General features: G+C 37.7%; 3 protein-coding genes across 4 annotated transcripts; 2 read left to right on the top strand and 1 right to left on the bottom strand.

Moving 5' to 3' along the window:
* Positions 1 to 3,939: 3,939 nt before the first annotated feature.
* On the top strand, positions 3,940 to 7,506 carry LOC114515761 (TATA box-binding protein-associated factor RNA polymerase I subunit B-like). Its single transcript, XM_028535055.1, has 8 exons — positions 3,940 to 4,119; positions 4,691 to 4,781; positions 4,941 to 5,044; positions 5,276 to 5,510; positions 5,622 to 5,841; positions 6,000 to 6,229; positions 6,351 to 6,501; positions 6,612 to 7,506. The coding sequence occupies exons 1-8, from the start codon at positions 4,033 to 4,035 to the stop codon at positions 7,339 to 7,341; spliced, it is 1,848 nt and encodes a 615-aa protein (XP_028390856.1). The 5' UTR covers positions 3,940 to 4,032; the 3' UTR covers positions 7,342 to 7,506.
* Positions 7,433 to 19,321, bottom strand: LOC114515760 (Fanconi anemia group I protein-like). 2 transcript variants are annotated; one of them, XM_028535053.1, is made up of 49 exons: positions 19,142 to 19,321; positions 18,879 to 18,954; positions 18,714 to 18,808; positions 18,586 to 18,621; positions 18,362 to 18,447; positions 18,193 to 18,260; positions 18,033 to 18,102; positions 17,732 to 17,773; positions 17,562 to 17,615; positions 17,110 to 17,265; positions 16,866 to 16,992; positions 16,646 to 16,735; positions 16,450 to 16,528; positions 16,281 to 16,338; positions 16,108 to 16,190; positions 15,771 to 15,850; positions 15,565 to 15,652; positions 15,405 to 15,463; positions 15,258 to 15,329; positions 15,013 to 15,083; positions 14,800 to 14,860; positions 14,502 to 14,649; positions 14,208 to 14,263; positions 14,003 to 14,071; positions 13,775 to 13,876; positions 13,578 to 13,656; positions 13,290 to 13,390; positions 13,007 to 13,090; positions 12,664 to 12,701; positions 12,382 to 12,467; positions 12,198 to 12,288; positions 12,010 to 12,109; positions 11,824 to 11,903; positions 11,379 to 11,433; positions 11,191 to 11,284; positions 10,896 to 10,969; positions 10,582 to 10,698; positions 10,281 to 10,332; positions 10,069 to 10,145; positions 9,807 to 9,857; positions 9,500 to 9,568; positions 9,220 to 9,322; positions 8,958 to 9,100; positions 8,744 to 8,788; positions 8,606 to 8,662; positions 8,349 to 8,477; positions 8,106 to 8,201; positions 7,807 to 7,917; positions 7,433 to 7,666 (listed from the first exon to the last, which is right to left on the bottom strand). In XM_028535053.1, the coding sequence occupies exons 1-49, from the start codon at positions 19,235 to 19,237 to the stop codon at positions 7,616 to 7,618; spliced, it is 4,005 nt and encodes a 1,334-aa protein (XP_028390854.1). In that variant the 5' UTR covers positions 19,238 to 19,321; the 3' UTR covers positions 7,433 to 7,615. The 2 variants fall into 2 exon arrangements, with proteins under 2 accessions (XP_028390854.1, XP_028390855.1); XM_028535054.1 differs by having other exon boundaries at positions 8,958 to 9,097.
* Positions 19,322 to 19,625: 304 nt separating this feature from the next.
* LOC114515885 (ciliary-associated calcium-binding coiled-coil protein 1-like) lies at positions 19,626 to 22,411 on the top strand. The gene is made up of 9 exons (XM_028535205.1): positions 19,626 to 19,739; positions 20,102 to 20,190; positions 20,270 to 20,356; positions 20,428 to 20,510; positions 20,670 to 20,808; positions 20,982 to 21,057; positions 21,236 to 21,373; positions 21,736 to 21,894; positions 22,022 to 22,411. Exons 1-9 carry the CDS (start codon positions 19,626 to 19,628, stop codon positions 22,085 to 22,087), a joined length of 951 nt encoding a protein of 316 aa, XP_028391006.1. The 3' UTR covers positions 22,088 to 22,411.
* Positions 22,412 to 22,572: the final 161 nt, after the last annotated feature.

The following is a 22,572-nucleotide window of genomic DNA, read 5'->3' as shown; positions in this document are numbered from 1 at the left end:
ATCAGGAGCTTTAGTATCGTTCGTGGCTCTAAGGCTTGTGGTAGTTGTAGGAGTAATATCAGGCGTTCCACGGACAATGGAGCTCACACGAGATGAACTACGGCTTGCTTTCCCAACGTCGTTTTCCCTTGAAGAAGGTCTGCTGTTTCGGGCTTTTTCAATATCATCCATACCCGAGCCACGTCTGCTACTCAAGACGCCAGATGCTGCCCTAGGGGCATGCGATGAATCAGGTGTTCGAAGATTGATCGAGTCGTCATAATACGAATCTCGGCTCGATCTCTCAACCTTCTCCCTCGAAGATCTCCTCTCGTGAGACGACCTCCTGTCTTGAGGTCTTTTGTCTTGGGCGTCAATACTACTAACGTCCTGACTTCTCTCCCCCTGTTTGCCCCCATCTTGACCAGCATCAAATCTTTTGTCTGCAACAAGTGTTTCTCGATCAACTGGAGTCTCACCCTCATATTTACTTGTACCTTCAGCTTTTTCAACAGATGGCTGGTCCAGATCTTCATCGTATGCCCCAAGAGGCTTTCTCTGGAGTTCCTCCAACATTTTTTGCGTCGCCTTGAAAGTTGGCCCGAGGATTTTTGAAACAGGGCTGTCGCCATCAGCAGCGGAGTGTAGCTGATGAAACTTTGCTAACGGCGTTTTGAGGTTGTCCGTGGCGGTCATCATCTTCACTCCCATAGGTTCCTTTGGTTCCAGCGACTTTACTGACGCTTTGCGGGATAGATCAGACTCGGACGGTGTGGAAGATCTGCTGAGCAGAGGTTCAATTTCTTGCTTGGAGTGTTGTGGTGAAGTTGCTTGGAGTTGATGAAACTGACTGGTGCTTGCATTGCTGTCATTGGAAGAAAGCGAGGAATCGCGAGAGCTTGGTTGGAACAAGGGCATGGTTATACCCCAAGGAGGTCCTTTTTTCACTTCTAACCCATCGCGACCCAACGGTTGGAGACGTTCGCGAGCGGACATGTCACCTCCTTCCTCTTCGGCGTCCAACGCACCCTCGGAATATTGCGAACCTGAGAGATGGCTGGCAGCAGCCGAGGTTGTTGACGGTACCACAGGATCATATGAGGTAGCACCAGCAGGATGAGTATCTGCCAAGAAGGGACTTATAGGTCTGTATGCAACAGTTGAACCTATGTTCAAGCTGTCTCCTATCGTCAGAGGACGGATTGGTAGATTCTCAGCCGCCTCCCTGGATGTGGTGACATTGGACGTTTCTAAAAAGCTTTCTGCATGATCGACGTTTTTCGGATTGGAGGTCTTTAGGATGTCAGTAGAAGGTAGACTTGTCCTCATATCGTCCAGCAAACCCGAGTCTCTCTTCTCGACAGCATCGTCCATTTCTGAGCCACTTCCAACGACGGAGTGGCGGTCACCATCTTCTGATAACAACTCTATTTCCAACTCCTTTTCTGCAACTTTTGAATTACTTCTGGAAGCAAAATTACCTTTCACACCATCTTCGGATTTTTTACGATCACCGGAGGTTTTTTCACCTGATGTCCCTCCAGCATCCCCTGTTCCTTGCCTTGAGAAACGCGCTTTTGAAGTAGAGTAAGTTGCATAAAAAGAAGGTGCATTGGTCGAGAAATCTCGCTTTAAACTTCCATCTTTAATATCTTCACCCGATGGATTCCTCGTGATGGCAGATCTTGGTAGATCACTGTCTTCGTCTGCATCTGATATCTTCCTGTGTTCTAACGGGCCTTCCCAATCGTCCAACTTCGCTGCACTTTCTGCTCGTACTTCACCGACAATATCAACACGACCAGCTTCGGAATCTTTTGCAGCTTTCCCAGTCTGGAAATCGGTGGATGTGCTCACTGCACCGAAGAGGGACGATTGTTTGCTCTTATCTTCCTCTTGCCAGAGTGGCGCAGAAGTTGCCCTTGGAGAGAAGCTCGACCGTTTCGGAAAATATGAAACGGCATCATGGCTATCTAACGCCGATATCGCTCGTCTGTCAGATGCTTGGGTTCCACCACCGACGTTCATCAAGATGTCTGAATCTACTGTTGGAAGGTTTTTGAAAGAAGTAAACATCGCATTAGTTGCAAATGGTTGCTTCATATCAGCTCCTCTTGCATGAAATGAGGAGTCTTCGGAAACACCAAAGGTGTTCCTGGAAGAACTCTCATGTGTGATGGTATTTTGATTTTGACCTTCTTTGCTTCCAACAGTGTTTTTGGCTCCAGTAATAGCGGACACCTTGGGCATTACTGCACTGTCTACCGTACCTATAGCATCAGCACTACGAAGCATACTTCCTTTGCTGAAGTTCATCTCTCGACTTTCTACTGAATCAACCCTGGCGGACATCCCAACGTCGTCTCTTTGTTCTGGATGGAATTCTAATGCTACAAATCTTCCGTCATCTTCGTCATTTAGCGAGAAAGCGCTGAGATAATGATCCCAATCTTTGCGACCGACTACTACCTTAGCATCATGGTCTTGGGCTCTGCTTTTTTCAGAAACATCGACTTCACTTAGGCTGGGATCACTGACAAGCTCTTTCCAACCATGGTTAGTTGTTTTTGGAAATGCGGTAGATGTTTCCTGGAATTTCTGAGTGGTATCACATGTCTCATCTAAAAGTCCTTCCTCTATGCCATCCATGGCTGAGCCGTTAAAAGGATCGTTCCAGGGTTGCACTGAGGCAGTCATGGTTTGCACATGGATTGATTAACCGTGCGATCAAATAGTCTGACTGTAAGAAGAAATTTGTCTTCATTTTTTTATTTGGATATTTACGTATGTACAGGTATTGTAAAGTTTGAATTCACCCTTAACAGGGCAGAATTAAAAGAAGATGAACTACATGTATGCAGACCTTGCTATATATATATAGCATTTATTGCATTGATTACTAGCAAGTTATCTGATGAAACTTAGGTTTTTCATCTACAGTATGTGCACAAAAGTTTTCAAAATTTTCCAGACCAAGAAAGACTGCTGTTTCAGAGCAACATTTGGGAATAAAGAAGACCTTCTCAGAGAGATTATAAAGTTCTATTTTGGAGTATTGACAAAGTGTCAAGTACGGTCTGCTCACACAAGTATGTAGATTCATCTACTATAGAACAAGATTTTCTATAGCAAGATATATTTTTCTCAATTTATGCTAGAACAAAGATTCTTATAAAGGAATTTATTGTGAGTTAGGATTCTTCATTTAACAAATAGATTATGGCAGTACTTTGTTAATTGTTATTGAATAATTTCAAGCAGAATCTTACAAAGCATCTACACAGATCTATAAGTACCACCTCTCTTCTACCACAGTATTTGGATATTTGCATTCAAAATTCAAGACTTCAATTTCAACCTAGTATGTGTATGAATCTCTCTACATATCAGAATGATTCATGCACACACCAGGATTATGTACAAAGGGAATTAACGCCACAACCACAAAAAAAAACAATTTTCACATTTTCTTGAGCGAGGCTCACGTTGATTCCTCTCCTGCAGTGCGCAGGCGATTATTATTTATTACTGCAAAACAATTTTTGTGTTGCAGACGCTTTAGATTAATATGTAACGATCAGTATACAGTATATTTATATGAAAGTATCATACACAATACTATTGAATCCTGTTTCAACTTTGATCGTACATTCTAAGAGCAATTCCACAGCAAAAATGTTCGAATTTACTTCACCAGAGGTGCTAGATCAAAAGGCCAATTGCAATAAAAGCACACCTACCTTGTAATCTAAGCGTCGTAAACACTAAATTACCGCGTTACGATAAAATACTGCGTTCCAGCAACCTTTTACAAACGTTTCCTTTTTCTTAAAGCGTGTCGATTTTCAGAAAAATAAATCAAAACAACGTAAAAATATTTGCAATTTTTAAACCGCCATTTTATTTTCCTGTGGTGACCGCTGGACAACAATCGACCCCAGACGGCTCAACTCGTGCCCAACTCTCACGGACTATCAATTTGTAGACAAAAATGCACATGGATTATTCTTGGCACTAAGAGACCTTTATACTGTATTGTGATTGGCTGACAACATGCCTGAATGTGTTATTTGTAACAGTCAAACTTTCGATGTGATGGACGGAATGTATTTTTGTACCCAATGTGGCACCCAATCACAGGTATCGAGATCAGTGGCAGTCGCAAGGCGGGTCTGTGCTGTGACATAGCTGCTCTTCCCCACAGGTCTGTGGGTGTGGGGGAGCTAGGCCAAGACATGGTCAGATTAGAATATAATCACTGGTAGATCAATCAATGATAAATCAATGATTATAACAGATTGCCCCTTTTAGTCAGTGCTTTTAGTTCTCTCAATCCCTCAACATTGTATATGTGTCATGTGCAATTAGCTCACTGATTGGCCTCAAAGAGAGAATTGGTATCGGCTGAGTTTCATTGGTAAGCCAGTACAGATAACCATCTGCCAATCTCTCATTTTTGGGTAATATTTACCCAAACAGTGTAATGAGTATAGAAATAATAGACATTTCTATTATTTCTATGGTAATGAGCCATAAAAAGTGCATGAGCTTAATGAACACAGACTGTGAAATGGTGTGTTTTGAAATTGCTTTGCAAGGAATGTCCTAGCTCATGCATTGCTTACCTTAGGAGAGAAAGCTCACCTCTGCATGTGGAGACTGTCATGAGCTGCATTGCATTTTGATTCATATATGTTTTGATGTTGTTCAGGATGTCAGAGAGGAAGTTCATGAGGTTGATCGTAATGAACCTATTGATGGAAAACTAAGTCTGAAGAAAACTAACAAAAGACAAAGGAAAGGTGATCAAACATTAGCTGGCAATTTGCCCTTTGTTATTCAATTACCATGTCTCAAAGGCCAAATGATTTATTAACTTGAGTGTCAGTGAATTGTTGCTATATGTGAATGGTTACTGGTTAGTAGTTAGTAATGTTTCAAACTAATTAATATATTTGAAGTGTTCGACTGTGGAAAACCTTGGTTTACTTTGGAAGGATTTCAAGTTGTCTTAAAGGCACAAATTGAATTTCTAATGAAAATTGGTGTAGATCCTGCTATAAAGGTAAAACAGAAAACATATTTGAAATGTTTGAATAGGTTAAAAGCCTTACATAGGCTTGGTGTTTAGCAAATGAACGACTTACATGTAAAGTTGCCAAAGCAATCACGTTCGAGTTATCATCCACCATATTACTACCACATGTATCAGATAAAAATTTCTATCGCTATTTTGAAGGCATTGTTTGACTTAAATATTTTGAAAGACGTGAAAATAATTGGGTGTTTTTTTCAGAATATCATTGGTCAGATGTGGTTCACTTTCGTGGAAAAATCAACGAATGCATTTGGTACACGGCAGAACCAAAATTTTTCTGGAGTGACAAGGGCTCGGGACTTCATAAGTGAAGATTTTATACCAACCGATTCGATTCCTCGCAAAACACCAAAATGTTTTGGAGGTGAATCAAACATTGACGATGATGCTTTGGAGTTGAGCTCTGAAATCGCGAGAGAAGATTTTTATGAAGGTGAGAAATTGTTGGGAGGTTGCAAAAATTAACTAAACTCTAGTCTAGAAACGCGTTCACACTTGGAAGAGTATGAAATTGATTTCATTTCTCTTCCGTTTTTAATCATAGATGATGACCCTACCGGGGGATTGTTTGAAGACGTTGATGAGATCGAAAATATCGATGCGGGTAGCCACGTTGGATCTGTGGATGTTCATCGAACCACAGTTCAAAGATCGCGTAAAAAATACTACGATGTACGATTCATGACCATGCAGCACACGGTGGCATTTTGCTTCCTGTCGTTGCTGTGGATAAAAGAACCAATATGCCTGGCCGATCTGATAAGGTTGGATACCACGATTGTGACAAAGAACTTTGCATTTCTATATGACAAATGCACAGAGTTTTATCTTCGAAAATGCAGTTACATACAACTTGTATCCCTAAATGTCACATACAACAGCACACCAACTAATATTCCTGTGGTTTCTACACTCCGTTTAGATGGGCGGTTGAGGGACATTTTCCTTACTTTGATGCAACAAAACACTTTCCAAGTCACATGAAGCTATCCCAGTCTGACATTATGATGTTCACAAGATCGACTGTGCCGAACAAGAATAACATCACGTTACTTGCCAGAAGAGTGAAAACATTCATAGACCTTCCAGATATACCCAAGCATGAAATCAATATATACATTGCAAGATTCGCTATCGACCTTCAGCTTCCGGGTAAAATGCATTTCTAAATATATTTGTAGCTAACATAACTATTCATTGTCACTTGTTAACCCTCGCTTAGATCTGGGTACTGTAACCCAGCGTTGACAAATATCTTTGCCATTTATTTCAGCTTGCATCCACCGTTACATAAGTAGCGTTGTCGAAATCATCGACTTGAATTTTGAATCGTTAAGTGGTCTTCTCAACTACGACGATTTGGCAATGGCTTATATCATCATCTCCCTGAGGTTGATCTACGGTTTAGACGACTTCACGGAACAGTAAGTGCATGACTCAGTTTTACGCCAAGATCTTCTTTCTCTGTAGAATACGAGGTCTCGTCTGTTAAATCCTTCTTCTAACACTCCATGTCTCTTGTATATTTTTCCAGCGAGCTGTCAAAGCTAACGACAGACGTGGAAGAAGACGGGAAAACGTACTTTCCAACCTGGGACGATGTTATTGAAACCATCCATACGTCTCATTCCTTGCGTCTTGAACGCGGTGTGCCATGGAGCAAGGAAGATTTAGGGAAACTCAAAGACTGTCGAAACTACAGCAAATTCTGCAAAGAGAAACTGTTCGGCGCGTGGAAGCCTGAGAGCACTGTTCATCGCTATCAACGGCAGGTTAAGGGTGTCAAAGGTTTAAACGTAAAAAAGCAGGAAGAATATGCTAGTACGTTTAGTCTGTTCTTGAAGACAGACGAAAACGACGAGATTAGTGAGAGGGAAAGTGTAAATAGTTTTCCGTTTTTGTCTGCTAAAATGTACAAAAATAACCGTGAAGCATCGATGGAAAGCACAATTGAGGATAGTACTCGACCTAAAGGAATACGTTCGGACATATTATCTGATTATTATAAGAGAAGATCTGAAACAATTCAGCAGGAATCCAGCAACGAAGTACACAAAAATCGTTACATTCTTTATGACTTTCCCGTGACAATCGACCGTCAATGGGAAATATCACGTACGAGATGGTGGAACGACGCTGTTTTGTCAAAATCTTTAAGGCAACTTGTTGAATTGTGTTCGAAGATGATTTACTGCGAACCCACGCTGCTGTTCAACGACATTCGAATGTTAGAAACAAAGATGTTTAAAGAAATTGGTGAATGAGAGTTTGTATAACCGGAACATGAGACTTGGAGTGAGAGAAATAAAGGGAAAATAATGTGGAAACATTTCAAATTGTAATGATCACGGACAGACCACGTGAATCGCCATAAATCTGTAGAATATCTGTTATTATTCTTTAGAAACATGTCTCATAATAAAATGTTTCTTCAACAACGTTTGTCATAGCGTCCCTGGGGTAACTCGAACTTATTTACAACTATATATAAAGTAAAAATGAAACAGAATTTTGAAAATCAACAAGTTACCAAGCGCACTACTTTTTACCCTTCTTCTTTGGAGGTTCCTCGTTCTCTTTTGCCGTATCCTGGAAATGAAAGATGAGACGATTATAAACGAAAACAGTTGAGACGAAATAATCTTGCAATGCAATATGCAGGATCAAGCTTTTCACTTCAATGGAAAAAGAAGTTCTTTTTGAAAAATACAAAATAAGGTTGAGTGTACCGGTTCTTCTTCGTCTTCACTTGAATCTTCTCTCAGAGCAGCATCGAGAGTTGCGCCGTTGATTCGAAAATCTCTCGAAGTGCTTCGCTTAAAATGTTCCATAAAATTTACCTACATTAAACGAGAATACCGAATCATTTTCTACACATAAAAACAATCCTCTTAGATGCTTGTAAACCGAATAGCTCGTCCAGAAATTCTGCATGCATGTGAATGGCTAAATTTGTCAGCAACCATTCTTTTCGACTCCGTTCCGTTTTGATAGTTTACTAAAACTATTAGACCATTTGCCACAATACCTTTGATTTCTTTGTCAGCTGAATAAGATACCGTTCGTATTGTTCAACCGCATAGATCAGATTCGGAACAGACTTCATTTCCTTCATTACTCGTACCTATTTACAGAGATGCCATCTCAGTGTTATGGACATTTGAATAATTAATATAAACTTTTGATTTCATTTTGTTGCGACCCTACCTGAAATCTACAAAATATTAATTGGACTAGCAATTCTGGAAGGGGTTCTGCACGCCAACCATACCTTGGTTAAGTTTCCAGCTCTTGTCGAAACTTTATCTTTTGCTTTTCCTCGCGTTTCTTGCTCGGCAGTTTGAACGTATGTTAGGAACGCGTACACTTGCTGGGAAAGCTGAGTTCCAGAGCATTTCACCTGCAAAATAAGGCGGGAGATTTGATTCACGAGATCTTTGCAGATTACAAGCAATAGGTGTAAAATACATTGACTATTTCCAATTCTAAAAGTCACTGCAGTTTATCAAGGCAAAATGCTGTACGTACCATTTTCTCAAACGATGGAGTTACATGACCCCTTTTTTGAGCATACAATGACAGATACTAAAGTAGACAGCAAAAGCAAGTTGTTATATCAAAAACCACTATATATTTCCCGCCAAACGTATATGTATATATACTTACATATTTAGCTATGACACCCAGAGTGGAATAAAACTTCGTTAGTGTCTACAAGAGATCACAAATGTCTATTTTAACACAAATTATTTGAATACAAACAGCTACTCATTTGTTCATCATTTGCTAGTCTGTTGCACAAATATTGTGCGACACTATTAACTTTGGCGGATTTTGGGAGGATTAAAATGTTGGAAACAACTAGACAGGCTTCATCTACCTTTAGCAAAAGTTCTGTACACGTCCCAACTGGAATTGCAGATTGCACAAGTTCATGAAATGCATGCACTATGCTTGTTATCCGATCACAAACTGATTTCTCTTGACCGCTTCTTGGCGACGATGGACTAGCATCGTCCTCTTCTGAAAAAAAACATCGGTGAAATTTTTGGAAAATGCCATAAGTGCATGCATGTATATACAGAATAACTCTAATACAGTAATATATACAAGGATTTTTGGATACACGAATTCAAAACAACCTTCTTCGTTTTGCAATGAAGTCTTGGTATTATCAGCTTTTATCTTCGCCAAAAACCAGTCTATTTCATCCAACACTTTGTCGGTCTGGCTTAACAAGACCATCTGGGAAAATATAATGATAATGAATGTTAATATGGATCACTCATGGATGGATGCAAGCAGCATCGTACACGATAGATTGAGATGGATTCATGAAATATATCTTGTGCAAAGAGACTGTGGTAGAAACGTCGATGTGCTTTTCCAGAAGTGAATCTAAGACTTTTTTATTATTCTTACCAACAAGCTGGGTGCTGCTGTCCGTTCGTTGACAATTGCGAAATAAGAATCATCAGTCATTTCAATGTCCTGTCAAAATAAACGTACAAAGTATAAACAAGGGTGAGCCAAAGTGTCGGCCATATATTTTTGTTAAGCTTTAGGGAATCTTTCAAAGTTGTACTCGAATGAAATTCATTTGCAAACATTGGACAGAATGCGGTAAGATAGTGAACGTTAAAATTTGATGATCAATACAATAAAAAAAATATAAGAATTGAGGAACAAGCCGGCGCGTAAAAAAATCTAACACACACGACAGTTATACCTCGTCAATATCACCAACATTTTTATGGATATCAGCGGCCAACTCTTTTTCCTTGAATCAAAATAATTTTAAAACTCCATCTGGATACATCTAGATTTATGGCACCGGGGGTCATTGAGGTGGAAGTTGAAAAAGAAAAGTGGAAGGGAAGACTGATGGGTTTCTGGATATGGAATTATTATTTCAAATGCAGTTTTGGGCAGCGATAGAGGCTCGCGGGCACATACTTTAATGTGATCATTGAAGGATGTAATTCACTTACCAAAGTGAGTTTGCTGCTACTTTGCGTTGTCAAACTTAGCATAAAGGACACAAAGCTCTTGGAAACATTCACATCGTCTGTATCAAAAACAAAGTAAACATTATGGTTAATCAGGCATATGAAAAACGATCAAGCGGTAGCATGATGTAGGAACACCAAAGATCAGAATGGCAGCGTCTTCAAAGGTCTTCTCAATAGTAGCATCTTCTTACCAATATTGTTTTCCATGCAAATTCTCTTGACCCAAGACTGGACTTGCGAAATCTTAAATATGAAAAATTCATTATCAGACAAATCTTCCGTACTTGGATAGATCAGGCCACAGACCAGAATAATTGCTTTGATCATATATGCATGTACATACAGTTACATCAAGATGATATCATGAACGTAATACAGTCGAACATGATCGATTCTTTCTCGGAGATGCAATTCATATTGATCTAACATCCGCGAATAATATGTATAATTTATTATATCAGTTGAAACGATTGTGAACACTTGTAGCTGTACCTTGTCTAAAGCTGGTTTCAAACATCGCGTCAATAAAGATATAATATTAATCATGTGAGGTAGGTCTTTCATTGACATCGTATCGCTGGGAGAAGCCAAAGTCGTCACGATTAAAACCTATAAAACGAGAGTTTGAATTTGTGAGCAACTTTCACAACCTAACATATCTTGCATACACTCTGGACTTGATTTTATATAGTTGAGGATAGAATTGAATTTCTATTTTCAATTTCAAGATACTTCATTACAGAAATGCCCAAGTTAAACACTCTCTCATTAATATGACCTCATTCATTTCAGATGAAGACCCTGACCTGATATTTCGTAATGTGTCGATGAATTAGTTCATTCTCATCATCAACCGCTTCAAGTTCCTGGTTATCCCGATCTGCACACAATGAAATATTTCAAACAATAGATACTTGACAAAAGACGTCAAAAACGAGGCAGGTAATTGTAATCTGTTCATGTTTGGGCAGTTTTCATTTTGTATTTATTAAAGGCAAACAGACAAGAGAGGTTTCATTTTTTCATTTTATAAGTGGGTAAATTTTTGAAATGGACTTAATAGTAGAGTAAGTCCGTAGATGAAGTTCGTGATGATCTTACCTAAGGCGGCCAGGAATTTCTGTATCTTCTCGCGATATCTGTTGCCAATAATATTGATCACTAGGAACATGCTATGCAAACTATGGCTGACGATCTAAACGACATACCGCGAACATTACAAAATTTAGAAATTCGAAAAATTTAAACAACTTTTAAAATTTGAGAAAATTGCAAAATATTCGACTAACTTTGTCCAAGTTCTTAGTAATGGAACTTTCCCCATTGATCGTCTTAAGCAAAACTCTGTACGCGTTAGAAAGCCAAAGAAACAACAAATTTAAGTCAATTGGAATCAGGTGAAGGTGTGAATATTATGACATACAGTAGGAGATTGAAACGATCGTTGAGAAAGTGAAAATACACAGTTCAGACGCCTTAGTTTGTTGACACTTTATAGCAGACATGAAGGGAAGGTTATGAAAGGGGGTAATAATGAATTCGAGGGGATAATTATGAATTCTAGGGGATATTTATGAATGCGAGGGGAGAAAAAAGATCGTGAGGCTGTGGACTCGTAGAAATATGAAGTAAAGCTTGTCATAGACAAAAATTAAGGAACGAACCCTAACAATTATCCTTAACACAATGACTGAGTCATGGGGAAATACACACATATTTACAATTGAAACTCACCGGGCAATCTTCGTGCACTGGCGATAAACATGCTCCGCATTCTTCCCATTAGCTCCATCACAATAACCATTGTCATTTATCTAAACACGATTAGATTTCCTGAAGACTTATGCCTTGAAATACCCAGAGGTTTCATACATTTTTAACAACTTCAGTAAGATAAAAGAAATTAATGTGGATAAACACCTGAGTGAGTTTTTGCAGTGTTACAGTGAGAATGTACTGAACAAAGTCGCCTGAATTTCGTAAAGTGTCCAGACTGGCTTGATGGCCGGGAAGAGCATCGCTGAATGAAATAATCATGCAATAAAACTCGATCAGATTAGTGGTTAGTGAACTCAAAGGACTTCACAGAAAATTTACTTAGCTCATACCTCAATACGGCCTTGAGAATGTTTGCTATAGCACTCAAAGAGAACAGGCTTCTTGCAATCTGTTTTGATGAAGATTGCTTTGCCTTTTTCCCTTCGTAAAAAAAATGATGAAAAGTACGAAACAAAGAAAATGATGAGTGTATACTGTATATATTACAGAGACCCTACAGTATATATACTGTACCTTGGCTTGCGTTCGTCCCTTTAAGAAGATTTGAGAGTTTCCAGTATTTGTTGAACAAACTCAAGATCATTTCACAGCTTTCCTCGCTGGAATATAACGAAAAAGCGAAGCAAACACACTAGATTACGAACATGAAGGGCGCTCATGCACGGTCAACGAGGCGAATTTGAATCCTGCATGCTTAAGGCATCAATTTTTTTATATCTTGTTTGCATTATCAGGTTAATAATGAATTAAAATATTCTATTTACTGTACATAATGTTACATGATGGTTTATGTACCTGAAATCTCCAACAGTGAACGCGTGCTCCATTAGAACCTAAAATGAGATCACAATCGCTTTTTACTCTGATCCTGCATGGCGAGAGGCTACAGAAATCCCAATACTTGTTCAAAACATACATTTTAAAAATGTATAACCGTAATAACATCCCCACTTAGCAAAACCTAGCATATAAATATCATACCAAGAGAGCAATATAGACGTCAGAGGGAAGTGGGCAATAGCAGTAAACGTGTTTATAATGGGGAAAAATTGTCTTGAAATGTGCTAAGCTGCATATGTATGCCCGGTTTCGTATGTATACTAGCACACAAGCACTCGTACATTAAGAACAGATTCACCTCAAAAACTCCAAGGACCAGACAGGCGAATATATTGTTCTTCACTCCCACACCATTACCCAAGGAATAATCTGCTGACTTGTCCTACGACAAACAAGGAAAACAAAAAGAAATATCTCCATATAAACTTCAGCAGTGTGAGAATTCCTTCAACACGACATGATGCTTCATCATACCAAAAGAATCAGTCAATGTCAGGAATAGAAGTTAAAAATCTTAACAAATTTTAAGCCAAAATAAACGAACGCTGATCAAAACGTTCACAATCTATTCAGTTTCTTACAAGTTCAAAGTCATCCAGCTCGCTTTTATTCATGCGTTGTGTCAATGAGGTAAATTCCTCTTTTAATTTTTCTGTGAAACGATTTAAATCCTCTGTCTCATCTAAATAAAAAGCAATAAATCACAAATGAAAATATCCTATATCTAAGAGCATTCTCCAAGCATTCGGAACTGACCAAGGTCGAGTATACTATATTCCGATATATTCGACCATGACTGATTTTTTTCTTACCAAGGTCGAGTATACCATTCACTATAATCATTCTATTACTTTATCCGATATAGTCACCTGTGTCCATTGGGTCATCTTGTTCAGAACTGTTCAAATTTCTGACCAGGCTTTGTTGAAGTAAACTCAGGAGATGTCCCTGAGGTGATAGCAATACGGCATAGAAGACTCATATAAATTTTATGTATTTGGATCTATGGTTCAAATATAAAGCATGCAGGACACATTAATATAACCCAGTTTATTATTTGACCCACCAATGGCTCAGCCAAGAAGACCTGATCGCCAGCTGCCGTCAGACAAGGATCCAGTTTTAGAGGCGGAAGAATTTCCTCGTCGTGTTCATAATATTTTAAAAACTAACAAGAAAACAACAGAACGCATTTTGTATTTATATGCATCGCGAATGTCCACCACCAAATAATGCGCATGACTTGAGCAGGGTATTTAAGAAAATTTAAATAGAACTGATAAACCATACTCACTTGTTTGTGAACGATTTCCATCGCTGACTGTTGCAACTCAGAGTTTAAATTCAAAACATCGCAAAGACCCTTAACATATAACCCCGAAGGAAGATAATTTAACTTTTCTTTTATATGTTGCCCAGGAGTTGCCCAGGAACGATAACTAGTTACGATAGTTTTCAATGCGATCTTGCAAGATTGTGATTCAGTGGTCCTTACATACCTCGTAAAGAAGAATGCGGACGTCAGCCTGCTGATTGAAGCAACGACGCAACCCCCCTGGAATTAATATAATAATATAAAACTCGTCATGTGCTGTGCACGTGGAACCTTATTTGTTCATTCATCAAGCCAGCTTAGAAGCTCGATCTGCTATTAGTAAAACTATTGATAGCAGTCAGAAACCACAGAGTTAATGCAGAATGAGTCCGATCATACAGTATGCGTGCATCGGTCGAGTTTCATCATTTTAAGATAGTTCTATACTAGTTTTTCTTCTGTTGTCCAAAATTCGTACCTAAAATTTCCAAACACAAAGCTTCATTTCCCGTGTTGCCTCCACTGCTGGTGTTGTGAACATCCACCTGAATCTGACTTGATGAATGGGCCGAAGACTGACTGCTCTGACTTAAAGATTGGCTTGACGTTATGTTGCTTGCACGGACCTTAATACGAAACATACAACACGCTCAGGTCTTATCATTTAACTGGGTCCTATAGACAGTTTACAACACTGACAGTTTCCAAGACAGTTTGAAACTTCAAAACTACAGTATAGAGTACAGCATACAAAAACCTGATCCATGTTAATTTACCTTGAAATGTTTTAACACCAGAAGGAAACCACTAACTGCAATTTTTCGTGCTTCCAAGTTCCTGTGTTACAATCAAAGGTTAGTCAGTTTCTACTCTGTCATTACACATGATTATTAACTAACGGGTATAGCTATTATGGCGGCCTGTCATCGTGTCGTAAAGACTGTAAAGTGTAGACGACGAAACAGGATATAAAGTTTTATCCTTACTACCTCGAGAACATGGCTTTCCTCAAGACGAGCATCAACGAATCTCTTAGCGTAATGCTGATCTTCATGAGAGGCTAATAGAGAAAGACGCCATCCGTAGGTGAATAAGATATTAATTTTGTAGCTTTCATTATTCAGTTTACGAACAGGAAAAAGGAATGCTTTTCTGGCTGCTACAGCTACTGTACTAGTCATTCGCCACGAAATTATTACAATATTATCAATATGACCACAATTCACACTCTTACCAGGACAGCTTGCAAAAGGCCTCGAGCTGTGATGAAAGGCAAACACGACAAATATTCGAACGCCTCCTTCACCTGAATGTAAAGCACAGATTCTTTGAATGAAAAATTATGATAACTCCGGAAGCAAACTCTGTATCCTAATCTAACCTTAGATATGGAATCCAGAAGAGCTTGAGGATTAGAGACAACCGCTTTCTGAAGAAGATCTGGTGAAGACCAGTAAAAAATACTTTATTAAACATCTCAACTACACTCATATTTTCTTCATCAGGAAAATTTTAGCAACAATTCCTAACACTTAACCCACCTATATAGTGATTGGAAGTACTGGTCGCTTTTGTGAGCAGCCTGTTGAAAATCTGTTCGAGGATTTCAGTACGAATCTTATCATGGACCTAAACGGTAAAGCACGAGAATTCATGTATATATGCCCGAGTTCTTTCAACCTCTACAAATATTATGTTCAGCAAGGCTTTTACCATATCTATGAAGATTTATTCAAAAGATTTCTACCTTGAACGTTTTTAACAAGATTTGATTTCCCAATTGACAGGATTCTTGTTGTGGAGTGCATTGCGCCATATTACTTGCATCTGAAACCATCGAAGCATTTCGAGTTCATACACAAAAGCTCACACTTCGCAGGATTATTTTCTCCTATGGCACTTTCTAACAAAATTGTGTGATTTCGCTAAATTTAAGATTCTCTTTCCAGTATAGTAATGATGCATTTTTCAGCTCGCCGTTTCTCGATTATGCAAACATAGTCTCGTTGACCCTCTCACATATCACGAGTGCAAATTGTCTGCATACACATATCAGCAACTTTGGTTATAAACGTATTGCTTACCATGGTTCTTTGAACCAAACGCATCCATCAACAGGAATCCGAGTTGAACGATACCCTGGGCAACGTGATCCCAACCAAACATGCTGAACAAAAATTAATCAATTCTTCAAAACCATTGGCATTCGGCATTCAAGATCAGAAAGTGACGTGAATGCAAAAAGTTATACGTATACCTATTCTGAACCGTTTGCAGGATTTCTTTGGATATATCTGGAATATTTTCGACGTTATCTGAATTGGAAAGATATATGAAACAGCTTTTTTTAATTTTCATAACCTTCAGAATCTGTCTAAAATTTATATTGTTATTAGTGGGATGATTTTAATGGTAAAAATCTTAACCTTGCATCCATTTTGAAGCATTTCTTAGCCTAATGCTTTTAAAACACTTCAGGACAGCGGCTTTAAGTACATCAAAAATCTAGAAATGAACCAAATTATAGTTACTTCGACGAATGGCATTGAGAAATGACTTGAAACCTAAAAAAAAACTATATAAATAATGCAATAATGGATCAGCTTTAGCTAAACGACTTACTGGTTCTTCAAAGCGATGAATTTGGGCAACAGATAATGCAATAGCCAAATTAAAAGCGACGAGAATCTTTTGTGGATGTTGCTGGCTTGCCTAGCAAAAAAAATCCAATTGAATTCGGACATATTTGATTCGGGCAAGGGAATAAAACAGATCGTTTTGAACGCTGGAAAACTCAAAAGTCACTTTGTTTCCTTACTTTAGCTGTATGCGAAAGACTGACCTTTAAGTGCTTAACAAATTCTTTTCCGAGCTCCTGATCTTGTTTCATTGCAAAGGTGATGTGTAAAATAACGTTGCCCTCAGTATGCCGAAGTTGATCACTAGAAATACCTTGTAGTTCTTCATCTCTGTAAAAAACCCCGCGAGTTTGCCGATTGTAAGTCTGAATTTTTGTTCGAAATCGATCAACGACGAATTCTACACCTTTTATTCTGAGATGTAAAAACCTGAGCTGGTTCAACTACCTTGCCGTCCCTTCATTCTGAGCACATTCAACATCAAGACAAGTGAAGTAGTCGATGACTCCTTCCAGAACTGAAATCCTATGTCCTTTGGTGCATAATATCAACAATTGATAAACAACTGGAGGTACTTCCTCCAGTTCAAGACTTTTAAACATCCTATAAAAAGACCAAAACTATTAATTGCAAAACATACGTATATACTCGCTAACATATAGCATTTATGGCACCTCGCTATGTTGTATCTGGTTGTACTGAAAATAAAAAGCAATTGTGTTCATTACTGTTCTTTATCTCTTGTGACACAATCACACAAATGTTGACGATAAAGACAGTTTTGTCTATAAGGGGCAGTGATTCTCTCAAATTGTTAGATTTTATCTACTTTAGCTATAGGGCAAAAATGTTAAGTACCACCATACGGTTCAATATTTTGGCCATTTTGTTTGACTGACCTTAAAATCTTTTCTATGACAAATTTCAATTCTTCGTTTGTTAAGGTCACTTCTCTGAAATTTACATGAAATATACATACAATTCAGCGATAATTACATGTACATAAATAACCGGAATAATTGCATGCAAATGCGTAGTGTACGCGGTAAAGAATAGAGAAGATAAATACCGGAACATGTTAACCAAATGAATCACACAGCTTGAATGCCACCTCAAATAGATAACAAAGCATTAGGAATAACATACATGTAGTAGTACATATGTACTGATTTAGTTAATCACTGTTTTCATTTAGATATGAACATAGAATTCAAGTACTACAATGGTACTATAGTACTACAGTTTTTTAAGCAAATATAGATTCTAAAAGATTGCAAAAGAGGAAGGGAAATGACGATGTTTGATTATTTTCAGTTTCTTGGTATATATATTTTGCAAATATCTTCCAAAAATTATTGCTAATATCCTACTTTGTTGAACACAAAGTGTTAATCATTTGACTTTTGTACTCAATACCCTTTAGTTCCCCACCACCATGATCTAAAACAAAATATTTCAAATATAATCTGACTTGAGCAAGATCATTGTCATGAAATTTTGCTTTTTAGGACATTGTTGTACATTCTTTACCTGTGGGAAGTGGAATGGATTCTCTTGAAGCCATGGATGATAAAATTTTTGGAAAGAGCTGCAGCACTCTAAAATGAAATCAGATGTACTAAGAATGATTCATACTTTTACAATCAATCTAATTGTATAGGTACAGATATGCAGAAATCATGACACATGGCATATAGACCTTCCATTCTTTAGCGAGCCTTTTCGAACACTCTCAACAATTTTATCACCCAATTCACACAATAATTGACTTGAAATTTTATCAATCTAAAAAGTTGATTAAACCAATATCTCAATGCATTATTTATTTAGTGAATGATCGCAATCGCAACCAGTTACTGGCACAAATTGCATAGAGGTGTGCTATTGGAAAGCACTTAATTAAAATGTCTATTGTGTATGTACCTCAAAAAGTAGCACTCCAACAAAGTCTGTTGCAAGCTGTATTAATTAGTAGTGATACAAAGGGTTACCGTTTTTGTTGTTCACAATGATTTGCATGCTTCACAATGACTAAATACATTGAAAATCACCTTGGATGACACATCAGCCTCCTTCAATATATCCATACAATGATTAAACAAAAATTTTTGCCTTTCCGAACCTTTCTCGCTCTCAGACGGCGATCCTAGAAAGCGATCGTTAATACTCAAGTTTCAAGTGAAATCACTGCGTTGAAAAGTAATATATTATCATACCTTGAAAGACTGCACGTAAGAACTCAGCAACATCGCCATTATTTTCATTCACGCGAGATGTTAGTACAATTCCAAGCTATAACAAAATTGAATATCAAGTCATTTTATGAGCATCGATGATCGATCGCTGTCCTGTATGTTCAGAGCTGGAGGACGTTCATCACGATCAATATCAAGAAAGTAAATAAACGTTAAGATTATCGTTTTGCGCACTGTTGTTGTAAAAGGTATTGACGCGGATTTCCTAAATAACAAGCCTCTACCTTTTCCAACTTAATTTCATTCAACGTTCGCACTAGCTCGTCTTTGTTCTCTTTTTTGGCTAAACTGATAACCGTCTTTTCAAGTTTTGAAGCCATTCCCCGTTACAGAGCAAACACTTTTGCGATCTTTGCTTTTAAACTTCAAGATGTCTGTGAATTTTTCACTTCATTAAGCCGCCATTTGCAATGGCCCTTTAAACTTTTGGCGCCAAATGGCGGGAAACTAAATTTCTCTCTGATCTCAAAAATAAGAAAACATACTGGATAGAGACATGGCTATTTATTACCAGAATATTCTTTACTGGCCGGCTTCTGCTGGCTTTCTCTAAATAAATTTTAGAATCTCACCTTCGGAATAACTTGGATGATATGGCTACTTTAAACCCTAAATAAATCATAAATGTGTTTTTGAAAAGAACGTTTTATTTCATAATTTCAGTCTTGGTTGTCATGGCGACACGAAAGCGTCATAAAGAATAACAATATGGCGGACGTTAATAAAAAGAATTCGCGTTCGAAAGAACGATTGCAAACGAAGCAATTTGGCTTCCAACAATCTGAAATAGAGAACAGTGAAGGCAATAATACAACGTCTGAGGTAGGTTCGAGACTTTGAAAGCAAATAATAATAGTAATTCTATTGCAAATTTAGAGGTAACCTTTCCTCACAACAGAGAAAATAATTATGAGAGAATGTACTGTACCATGTCTTATTTTCATCAAACTAGTCGCAAGAAGATCGTGAATTGTAACTAGTTTTAAGATATGTTTTGTAGTCAAAACGGTAACTTATAGTCAAACTGCCAGTGGCATCACGCAAGTCCACTTTTACGAACTAAAGTTATCCCTATTCAATATCAGATATTGTTTTCGTTCGTCTTCATCCGTCCAGATGGATCACTCCTAGTCCTGGTATAAAATAATCACATCTTCTGCTAATACTTGACCTTTTCTTTAAAGGAAAAAGTAATTCAGAATCTCATTTGGAAAGATCTAACCGAGGAACAAATTGTTTCATTTATTGCTCTTACGCCACCTGAACTGGAATCGTAAGTGTGCATTTCAGTTCAAATAAAACAATTCAAATTTCCAGGTATCATTCTACTGTCGACTTTACTATTACTTTAGAAAACTTGCGGAGAATTTTGCTCTGTACAATTACCGCGTATGTTTGAAAGAAGGCTGTCTAGTAGATTTTTATGTGTCAGCATTTTGGTAAGTTGAAATGCACATCTTTAAAACAAGTTTAATTGTTCACGCTAAATTATAACATTTTTCCTCTCTAGGTTTGCAAAACAAGCCCGATTTACATGCGAACAGATATCTGCTTTCTTTTCACTAGTTAAAATTCTGTTGGAAAATATACGAGGTTAATACTGTAATTTGATATTCAACGTATTTAATGTACAGTACCTTCGGTTTAACTGCTAGCCATCTGTGTGTACGAGCTGGAAAAGCCGAGATGTATTGACAGGCTATAGCTATGTCTATTTTCTTCCATTTGGATAACCCATCTCTTTTACTATAGATAAAAAGATGTCAATAACGAGGAATATCTTGGAAATGAAGAACTATATCGGGACTTGTTCAAACTCCAAGAAGACGGATAGACCTTCGTTATTTAGCGTTTATCAAACGAAGACTATTTCTGACTATGTTACTGAAAGGTATTCAAACCTTTTGCACCATTTCAGATCAAGGAAAACTCGCAATCACTTCATATTTCATTCTTTCCAATGCCTGGCAATTCTAGCTTTGCTCAGAAAGCACATGTAAACGAAGTTGCTGTGAATTTGACGATTACCTGAAAACCATAACACTCATTCTTATGTAATTATAGTCTTTTCCAACACTACAAGCTGTACCAACTTCTTTTTTCATCACAACTCACAGACGAGCCTTCCGTTAAGCAGAAAGTAAGTGCAAAATTAGGCAAGTCTCTGGTGAAGAAATTTAATAAATGTACTAAATAAATTATGATCATCGTTGAAAACAAATGCCAACCGTCGTCGTAATCTATAGCTATGGGTTTTCATGGATTGGCGTTAGACAACGACTTGAGTAATTTAATTGTATAACTTACTGTTATTCAAGTTGTTGGTTGAAGTACCGCCCATGGCAGACGTTCCTTTTCCACCGCCTCTTGATGAAGGTCTACCAGAAGAGATGCACAGTGAACATGTCTTAGGACTGAAACAGTCGACTGTGAACGGGGAGGATCTTGACATAAAGGTGAAAAGAATACTTAGTTTCTTCGTTCTGAAGCAAATACTTGGTTTCTTCTGACTTTGTACTACACATTAACCCTATCTTCATACCATACCATACCACACCACACCAATGACCACACCACACCACACCATACCATACCACACCAATGACCACACCACACCATACCATACCATACCATACACACAACACACCATACCATACACCATACCATACACCATACCATACACCATACCATACACCATACCATACGATACCATATCATACTATACCGTACATGTATGATTAACCAAACCGTATATTACTGACTAACCATTCCATGTCATACGATACTGTTTGCTAACCTTCACCTCTTCTTCTAACAGGAAATCCATACTGCAAACGATAAACAAGATAACGAAATTAACGAAATTACTAACGAAGCTTGTGAACTAACACAGGAGCCATTATTTAGTTCTCTAAAACCAGACGAAATGAAACAAGTTTTGAAAGATGTCTCGGATGGAATACTCAGTGAAGTCAAGGTTTGTACGATACGATAAATCTATCTGGATGTGATGATACAACACAAAAAAAACGTGCAGCACAGCCACAACACAACATGATATACCACGATGAAGGCACGATGAAATAATTACAATTTTTTTCTAGAATTCTGTGCAAAAGAAACTAAAAGATCGAGAATCGACGATACTCACAAAAATGACAAAGAAATAGTTATTATTCGAATATTATTATCACTGCTATAGCTATATACCTGTCTGAAGACTACGCCATTGTATTCTCATAATATTTATGAAAAACGAAAATGTAAAATAGATAAATAACACCTGGTTATAAGAAAATGACATACGTGTATAAGTTTTTACTTTTAATGGGTTTTCTCTTTTTGGGAAGAGTGTTCACTGCCAATTTGAAATCTTTCAAACTTCATAATACAAGGTCATAAGTTAAATTAAATTTTATCATTTACAAATTTTCACAATTAATACAAAGTTATTTATAGGTCCTTTTTAGAAAAATTTAAAATACAATTCGTTCTTCCGGTGGATCACAATAAATAATAAATAAAGGTAATAAAAGTAATTACACATTAAGGTGTTTCATTGAAAGTTCCTGGTTTTCATAGAAAAAAATATAGATGGAAAAGTTCTCCAAATATTAAAATTTTTAAAGTTATCACGCAGGTCCAACTTAGCTAA

Source organism: Dendronephthya gigantea, unplaced genomic scaffold (assembly GCF_004324835.1).
Source record: "Dendronephthya gigantea isolate DGI-Jeju-01 unplaced genomic scaffold, DenGig_1.0 000005F, whole genome shotgun sequence".
Taxonomy (NCBI): Eukaryota; Metazoa; Cnidaria; class Anthozoa; order Malacalcyonacea; family Nephtheidae; genus Dendronephthya; species Dendronephthya gigantea.
The sequence above is the reverse complement of the archived record's forward strand: the minus strand, read 5'-3'. Positions and strand labels throughout refer to the sequence as shown.

What these genes read in the sequence shown, in the direction of transcription:
- LOC114515761 (XM_028535055.1), top strand. Translation starts at nt 4,033, where the DNA reads ATGCCTGAATGTGTTATTTGTAACAGTCAAACTTTCGATGTGATGGAC. An exon ending in AATGTGGCACCCAATCACAG is followed by an intron (nt 4,120 to 4,690) that starts GTATCGAGATCA and finishes GATGTTGTTCAG; the next exon opens with GATGTCAGAGAGGAAGTTCA. An exon ending in TAACAAAAGACAAAGGAAAG is followed by an intron (nt 4,782 to 4,940) that starts GTGATCAAACAT and finishes ATATATTTGAAG; the next exon opens with TGTTCGACTGTGGAAAACCT.
- LOC114515760 (XM_028535053.1), bottom strand. Translation starts at nt 19,237, where the DNA reads ATGGCTTCAAAACTTGAAAAGACGGTTATCAGTTTAGCCAAAAAAGAG. An exon ending in TTTGTGTTTGGAAATTTTAG is followed by an intron (nt 14,264 to 14,501) that starts GTACGAATTTTG and finishes TATTAATTCCAG; the next exon opens with GGGGGTTGCGTCGTTGCTTC. An exon ending in TCTTCTTGGCTGAGCCATTG is followed by an intron (nt 13,657 to 13,774) that starts GTGGGTCAAATA and finishes CTATCACCTCAG; the next exon opens with GGACATCTCCTGAGTTTACT.
- LOC114515885 (XM_028535205.1), top strand. Translation starts at nt 19,626, where the DNA reads ATGGCGGACGTTAATAAAAAGAATTCGCGTTCGAAAGAACGATTGCAA. An exon ending in TCTGTTGGAAAATATACGAG is followed by an intron (nt 20,511 to 20,669) that starts GTTAATACTGTA and finishes CTTTTACTATAG; the next exon opens with ATAAAAAGATGTCAATAACG. An exon ending in GAATACTCAGTGAAGTCAAG is followed by an intron (nt 21,895 to 22,021) that starts GTTTGTACGATA and finishes ATTTTTTTCTAG; the next exon opens with AATTCTGTGCAAAAGAAACT.